Below are 8,468 nucleotides of genomic sequence, written 5' to 3' on the forward strand. Positions count from 1 at the left end.
CGATCAAAGGAGGTGTTTACAAAATATTCCTTCTCTTTATTTTTTTAGCAATCCTGGCCCTCTTTAAAACTGTACTGAACTCCCCCCCATATCCCTCTGGTTAATGCTAGACACTCCTTCATCGGGTAACAATGGCTTAGGTGTGATTTCATCTGGTATCCCTATAAAACCAGATTCACTAGGGTTGAATCCAAACTTTTCCGTTGTGACAACCCATTTAAACATTACGCCAGTTTTTCTTCAAATTCCGGCTCAATTTCCCACTGTTTATACCTCTTCGCTGTCGGTACCGCCTGTGATATAGCATTTAGAGGGAATAGTTAGGAAATTATAATTAAGGAAAAAAAATTGGAAAGCTAACAATCTATGGATTAGATAGAGAATTACCTATAATTTTTCAGCCCACAATTCAGCTGGAGCATCAATCAATTGTCCTCAATTGTCCTTTTAATCGGATCCCAACCTAAACCGATAGATCCACATTTCAACTCCTTTCATATTTTCCACTCCTTCAATTGGTCCAATTTGTTTTTAAATTTAAGTCTATCGTATTCTCTGTCAGTCAATTCTTTGAATCTCTTAGCAATGTTTTTCCACACTTCCTTATTAAAAAACGTTGTTGGCCAGTTCCCCAGTTCTATTTTTTTTATACACATATCACAAAAAAATTTTGTTACTTCTTTATCCCACATTGCCTCCCTTTAATATTTTTAGACATAATGAAACTACAGACAAAAAATTAGAATAAAAAAGTTTTTAATTTTGAATCTCAATAGAATTGTTGAAGAAATAATAGCACCAACACATTCACAGTGATCATAATTATGAATCTCAAGCCAACAACAACACTAGCCAACAACAACATCAACCTAACAACAACAACAGTCTCAAAACAACAACACTAGCCACCAATACGAACAACAGTCTAGCTATTTGCTAAAAAAATATAAATAAATAAAGACACAAATGATTTATGTGGTTCGGTCAATGACCCACATCTACAGTAAGGCATCGAAAATACTTTATTATGTAATTGTATACGGTTACATAACTATAAATCTTAAGGGACACCAATAAAACTTGTAATTCTTCCTCCCTGCGATTGAAGAAAAATCCATTCTCTATTTTCAAAAATATAAAAATACAGCTCAGTTTGCATAAATCTATTCTCTACTTTCATATTTGCTAAAGAACCCATAAATCCATTGTCAGTTTGCATCTAAACAATACGGAAAATCCATAAAGCATACAGAAGAACCAATACAACTCCCAACCATTGAAACCTGATGAAGAAGAACCAATACAACTTTGATAAGAACCAATACAACCATCAATCTTATAATTGATCAAGGTTATAATTGATCCCACAAAATTCAATTGCAGAAAACCAAAAGCAGGTATTTTGGATCCCTGTAATTGAAGAAAAAACAAAACATCGCATATGCATATGAACCCTAAACCAAAAGTAGGTAATTTGGATCCCTGCATATGTCATCAGTGAAGAAATGCAATACTCAGAAAGTAATTCAGCTATAAACATATATTTGGGGACTATTTTGAAGTTTAACCCAATTAATAAATAAAGTACATGAATCCTCTCAAATGTGTTTTCATTGCAATGAAAACATATAGTACCAATGGATGCCAAATTTAATTGCCAAGCTAAATAGAAGTTACAGTATGCATTAGGTTGCTGCTGGGAAAAGAATTTGACATTAATATGCTAGAGTGGACCTGAATAAACCTCCATCTCCATAATAGAGTATTGCAATAGGAAATCTCCAACTTTACAGGGGCTTATAATCAATTAGAAATCCCCAATGATATAACCATTGCCTCATATAAAAACAAACATTGCATTTTCTTGTCTAAGCATATGCATATGAACCGTAAAGCCTATAACCATTGTTATTCTTAACATATAATGCAAAATAAAAGTATTGAATCCTCTCATATGCATAACAAAAATTCCTCTCATAAAACGCAAGATAAAAGTAATAGAAATTCCTACAAATTTTTCACCGCACAATCAGCAGCTAAACATATATATAACTTCACCAATTTGCTTTCACGAACTCATATTTCAGCAGTTAAAAAGCTAGATGCCTCCCATCAAACAAACAGAGCCATAACAAGAAAAAACGACATAATATCATGCCACAAAACAGATGCCCAGATGCCCAAAACAAGACTCATACAAGACTCATGTTTCCAGGATCGCAACTAGCAACCCAAATCCAACAACCAGTTAAAATGACAAAATATCGAGGCACAGAAAATGAAACATTTCTCAACAGGCCTAACACCCAAAAAGCAGTGAAAATGCCAGAAGCCACAAGATCTGAAAAAAAACTCATGTCATAGATCTAAACTGGGAAATACCTAAAAACCTTAAATGACATCATATTTCCCCCGAAAAAGATAAAATTTTTCATTTCCTGCATCAACACTTGCTCAGAAAGAAGATCGGAGCAAAGAAAGCATTCCAAGGCTCAAATCTGGGGTAATTGAAAGAATACCTGATGATCATGAAAGAAAATGGAAAGGAAGAACGTTCGATCTCCTCTAGAGCGACGAATCAGAACCCTAAACCAGCGAGGGAGAAGGCAAGGGAGATCGAGGGCACCTCCGGAATTCCTAGGGCAACACAGATGGATAACACTGGACGCGGGGCTCGGACAGCGTCGAACGATATAAATAAATTAACGAATGCGAACTCAGTGCGGGATCGTTACGCAAGTGTAAACACTTTAAACAAACAGGGAGGCGTCGTTTTAAAAAAGACGCACCTAATGTCTACCGCATTTCAAGCCTCTGTTATTTCTTTGATCGCCAAGGACTAGAATGCAAAAAGATTCTTTCCCCTAGCCGGGCGAGTGGTCTCCGGCTTTATCGTTGTCTGATAGAAGAGGAGGGGAAATCTGTGTGTGTGTGAGAGAGAGAGAGAGAGAGAGAGAGACGAAGAAGCAATGGGGCGGAAGAAGACGGTGGAGTTCGACGAGGGTCCCCCGGATGACTTCGATCCGAACAATCCTTACGCTGATCCGGTGGCAATGCTAGATTACAGAGAGTACTTGGTGAGGGAGAAGTGGATTCAGATCGAGACTGCAAAGATTATCCGTGAACGCCTTAAATGGTGCTACCGCATCGAAGGTGTCAACCATCTTCAGAAATGCCGCCATCTTGTTGAGCAGTATCTTGAAGCTACCCGCGGTGTCGGATGGGGCAAGGATCACCGCCCACCTGAGCTCCATGGTTCGTTGTTCATTGTTTCTTTCCATCCTCATCGTAATCGTTTGTTTTTCATGTGCCCTTGTTATCATGATTGACCGATTCTGGATCTCTTAACTGGTATTTTTATTAGGTCCAAAGAAGGTTGTCGAGTAGCTGGACTGCCGAGCAATCTATGTGAGGCCTATTTCTTTCCTTAAATGTTGTGTTTTTTTTTCTTTGTTTGTGTGCGTTCGTGCGTTTGTTTTATGCTGTTTGCCTTTCTGCATTTTCTAGTTTGATCATAACTCGTGTTTGGATTCTCTTTAGATTGTGATGTTTTGCAGAATTTCCTTTTGAGGGCCTTGATGATAGAATTAAGTTTATTTTCCCAGATATTGCAAAGAAAGTATCTTTTTTTTTTTTTTGCTTGTGATTATCTGGTAAGTTTTTTTCTCAAGTGATGATGTTCATTGGCAGCTCAGTAGCAGCCTGACACAGAGCTTGGCCTGCATGTTGGGTTGCGTTTCCTTGTGTTATTCATTTTGCATCAGGAAAGTTTAGTTTGGTTAAAATATGATGTAGCTTTTTTTGCTGACATAAATCGACCGTGATATGAGCTGATTAGGTTTAAGGTTTGTTTAGAAATTGTAATTGTGGATCTTTGAAAGTATACATTATATATCTTGGTGCGGACCAAGTACTTTTTATATACACCGCTTTACCCTTCTTTTGCTAAGATTGTGCCTTCATGATTTGAACTTAGGACCTCCATATTAAATAAAAGGCGAATTTATCACCACTCTTAGTCCACCTCTTTTTAATTGGAATATCCGATGCATGGAACTCCTATTAATGCGGAGATTTGACATGGTTTGATTTACATAGTCTCACCCTTTTATTTGCATAAAAGCTATTTATGAGACTTGAGCCTTGTTTACTTCTATTTCCGAAGGAAAAAATGAATTTTTAATGTTTTTATCTGAAAGTAGCTTTCATGAATATTGATTAAAAGAGATTATGCTAAGGGGGCTTTCACAGTTTCAATTAATAAATTGCTGTAAAAGTTGTTTCATTATAAAGGAAAGTTGAATTGGTTTTCAGACCTGGTTTATTAAGGATCACATTGTATTACTGTTCTTTGCGTTTTTTGTCAACATTCAGTCATGTAACATTATCGTGCAATGATCAGTAGATCAACTTTGGTACAATAGTGCTGTAATTCACTTCTAAAATTGCACTAAACAATGACCATCAACTACATACGCTACAAGTTCAGATTAATCTGCTTTGTGTTCTTGCAAAACTCCATAACATAATTAGAAATTCTAATTCCTAGTTGCCTGCAATGGGAGTGGTTAACCATCATCTTAGACATTGTGGCCTCTTCTTGCATCTCATTTTACATATTTTGGATGACTTATTATAATACAGCTTCAGTCATTATTGATGTTAGGGGATTTGTAATTATTTTGATTTTAGGCTATTTATAAAGCTTAATTGATGCAAATCTCGAAGTTCATAATCATTGAAAATACAAGTTTTATGCCTTTCTGAAAGATGAACTTTTGTTTGATATGAGTAGTTTTAGTTAATTTTTGTTTCACAACAGTTTTAGTTTGAGTAAAAGTTTCTATAGGCATTTGATTTAACCCTAGTTTTTCTTTTTTTTTCCATGTATTTTTTATAATTCATTTTATACATTTCTAGAGCATTATTCATTAGCTTTTTTACACTTGTGATTATTCTTTACTGCCTCTAGTATCTTTTAGGTGTGATATTGTTAGCAAGTAACACTTCTCTAATGGAAGCATTATTTGAGGGACCTAATTCGATTTTTGGGCATTGTATACATTAAGATGAAAATTCTGAAAGAAATTTTAATTTGATTCGAGTAGATTTAGTTAATTTTTAATTCTGTAAGAATTTTAATATGAAAAAATATTTATGCATTTCTTGGTTGCGACCCTTGTTCTTTGCTTTTTTTCAACATATGTTTGATGATACATATGATTCCTCTCTAGAGAAACATTTGTTGGCTTAGACATACTTTTGTTTCTCCTTTACCACCCTATTATCTTTGTAGCAGTGTAAGACTTCTTCTTGGGCATTATGTGCGGGGTGTAGTGTGATTTTAGGCATATGTGTCATATCTGGTTCGCAGGTCAGGTTTAGGTTTGACTCAAAATTAACCTGGACCAAAACTATTTGGCACGACCTCGATCCGAATATTAAATCAAACAGCCCGCAGGGAGTCTAAAAAAACAATTTGTGACGCTAAAAATTCTGCTTTTAGTGATCTTTATAATAAATTAGATACTAAGTAGGGTGAAAAATATATGTATAAACTAGTCAAACAAAGAGAAAAGAAAAGTAAATATTTAACTCAAGTAAAGCGTATTAAAGATGAAAATTAAAATGTGTTTTTTTTTTAAAAAAGATATTCAAATTAGGTGGGTGAGTTATTTTCATAAACTTTTTAATTAGGGTTCTGAAAATATGATCGACCTTAGTGATCTTAATATCGTTCATAATAATAAAACGTTTCATTTTTATCGCCACATTAGTAAAAAAGAAGTTTAGAAGGCTTTAAAGAAAACTAAGGATGGAATGTCTGTAGGACCTGATGATATCCCAATTGAAGTGTGGAAATATTTAGGAGATTTGGGAGTTACTTGGCTTGCTAAACTCTTTAATATTATTTTAAAAACTTAAAAAGATGCCTAAGGAGTGGAGGAAGAGTATTTTGATCCCTTTTTTTAAGAATAAATGAGATGCACAAGAGTGGGCAAATATAGAGGAATTAAGTTGATGTGTCATACTTTAAAATTATGGGAGAGGGTAATTAAACATAGGTTAAGACGTATTAAAAAGATTTTTCATAATCAATTTGAATTTTTGTCGAGCAGGTCTACTTTGGAAGCTATACATTTATTGAGAGGTTTGATGGAGAAGTTCAGAGATAATAAGGAGGATCTACATTTGATTTTTATTGATTTAGAAAAAGCTTACGATAAGGTTCCAAGAGATATCCTTTGGAGAGTTCTTGAGAAGCAAGGTGTTGATATGATTTATATTCAAGTCATTAAAGGTATGTATACTAGAGCTATTAAACTGAAGGAGGATTAAGGAGGATTAACCAAATATTTTCCTATTTATGTTGGATTACATCAGGGATCGGCTTTAAGCCATATCTTTTTGCTTTAGTTATGGATGGTCTTATTGGACATTTACAGGAGTATGTACCTTGGTGTAGCTTTTTGCTGATGATATCCTTCTCGTGGATAAGACAAGAGAAAAAGCCCAGGAAAAACTTGAATTATGGAGGTTTACATTGGAGTCTAAAGGCCTTCATTTGAGTAAAACTAAAACTGAATACATGGAATGTAATTTTAGTAGTAGTAGTTCTAGTGACAGAAGTGTAACTTTGGGTGACCAAATTATTAAAAGGTGTGAACGGTTTAGATATCTCGGTTCTGTTATTCAAAGCGATGGTGATATAGATGGGGATGTTAATAGTAGAATTCAAGTTGGTTGGTTCAAGTGGAGGAATGTTTCCAGCCTTTTGGGTGATGGAAAAGTACCGCTTAGATTGAAAGGAAAATTTTATAAGATGGTGGTGAGACCTGCAATGCTCTATGGCGCTGAATGTTGGCCTTTAAAAGAGAAACATAAAATTAAGTTAAGTGTTGCCAAGATGAGAATGATTAGGTGGATGAGTGACTTTGCACTTAGAGACAAAATGTGAAATGAAATATATCCGAGATAGGATTAGTGTAGCTCCTGTAACGAACAAAATTAGAGAGATTCGTCTTAAATGGTTTGGTCACATTAAACGTCGACCATTTGATGATCCGATTAGGAGAGTTGATGTTTTAGATTCGACTTATGTTAAGAAAAACAGAGGTAGACCTAGGAAGACTTGGCTTATTGTATAAAAAATGATCTTAATTTATTAGAAGTAAATGAAAATATGACACTAAATAGGACTCATTGGAGAAAAAAGGATTTATGTAGCCGACCCCACGTAGTGGGATTAAGGCTTTGTTGTTGTTGTTGTTGTTGTGGGAGTCTGCTCCTTAGAGTTAAAGATCTTCCAAGAAAGTTTATCTACTTATGCAAGCAACATGTTTTATTTTCATGATTTCTTTTCATCAATTTTACTTATTTTCCTAAATTTTGTTATTGAATTCATTACATGATTGATATTATTCAAGTTTAATAAAACCTTATTTATGAATGAGTTTGTTAACTTTAACTCATTCCATGGTTCCTATGGTTCGGAATTTTTAATTTTATCCTAGGAGAAGTCTATTGAATTATTGCTTGGATTGATTTCTCTATTTTTTTTTCTGGTTCATTGAAAGTAGCAATTAGCTGTTAAAATTAAGAGTGCATGATCTTAAAGCTTTCTATAATTTTGTGCATCCCATAGGTGATATGCTGTAAAAACTCTGAGATTTAGGATGAATGAATTTTATAGAAATTGTTCGTAGAAAAGTTGCATAGCATAGCTCTTTCCTGCGCTTAGTTATTTTTATTGTCTTCTCCAACTAAATAAATTTGCAGCGACTATATTATAATTAGTGTAATACTTACGTCTGCTTATAAATGGGGTGAAGTTGGGAGGTAGGTGTTGGTATTCTCAATCTATTTTTCTGTTCTTCTATTATTGTTTCATGCCTGGATCAACCGTTCTTTATGGCTGTACAGTTCCTCTTATATTTGATATTCGTTCTTTGATAGTCATTTCTTTTTAGCTTCCTCTTGTGATAAAGATCCTTAAATTCATTTATTTTGTTCTTGGGATATGATTTATAGTATTTCTATATATTTTGTTTGAATCCTGATGCTTTTTGAAAAATTAGCATAAAGTCAAGAGAAGCTTTATCATTACTTCATGGGCTTTCTTTTCAAAATTATTTTAACGAGTTGTGTCTTTCGATATTGGAAGCGTAGCGAAAGAGCAATAGTTCAACTTCTGTCTTTCGAAATTAAGGTTTACATTATTGCAAATTTGTGTACACATGCATTTACATGCAAACACAAATAGAGGAATTGCATTCGAAGTTGATACTCTTGGTGTTTTCGGAGTACCTTTGGAAATGAGAACTTATTCTCGCGAGGATATAAAGCTTCTTGATGTAGAGTTATATTAGCCATTATGTTTTTTGTATTGTTTATTATCTATATTATTTATTTTATAGAAAAAATATTTGAGCTTGATCTTTAATTATATATATATATATATATATATA

General features: G+C 34.1%; 1 protein-coding gene across 2 annotated transcripts in view; it reads left to right on the top strand.

Moving 5' to 3' along the window:
- The first annotated feature begins 2,860 nt into the window (after window positions 1-2,860).
- The window catches only part of LOC110020774 (NADH dehydrogenase [ubiquinone] 1 beta subcomplex subunit 10-A-like), a 15,007-nt gene continuing 9,399 nt past the window's right edge, over window positions 2,861-8,468 (top strand). Inside the window, exons 1-2 of one of the 2 annotated variants that reach the window (XM_020718991.1) lie at window positions 2,861-3,255; window positions 3,365-3,413. In XM_020718991.1, coding sequence (XP_020574650.1) covers window positions 2,970-3,255; window positions 3,365-3,387 — 309 coding nt within the window. In that variant the 5' untranslated portion in view covers window positions 2,861-2,969 and the 3' untranslated portion in view covers window positions 3,388-3,413. The remainder of the gene's footprint in view (window positions 3,256-3,364; window positions 3,414-8,468) is intronic. The other variant, XM_020718990.1, reaches the window with a different exon arrangement.

Source organism: Phalaenopsis equestris, unplaced genomic scaffold, assembly GCF_001263595.1.
Source record: "Phalaenopsis equestris unplaced genomic scaffold, ASM126359v1 Scaffold000107, whole genome shotgun sequence".
Classification (NCBI taxonomy): domain Eukaryota; kingdom Viridiplantae; phylum Streptophyta; class Magnoliopsida; order Asparagales; family Orchidaceae; genus Phalaenopsis; species Phalaenopsis equestris.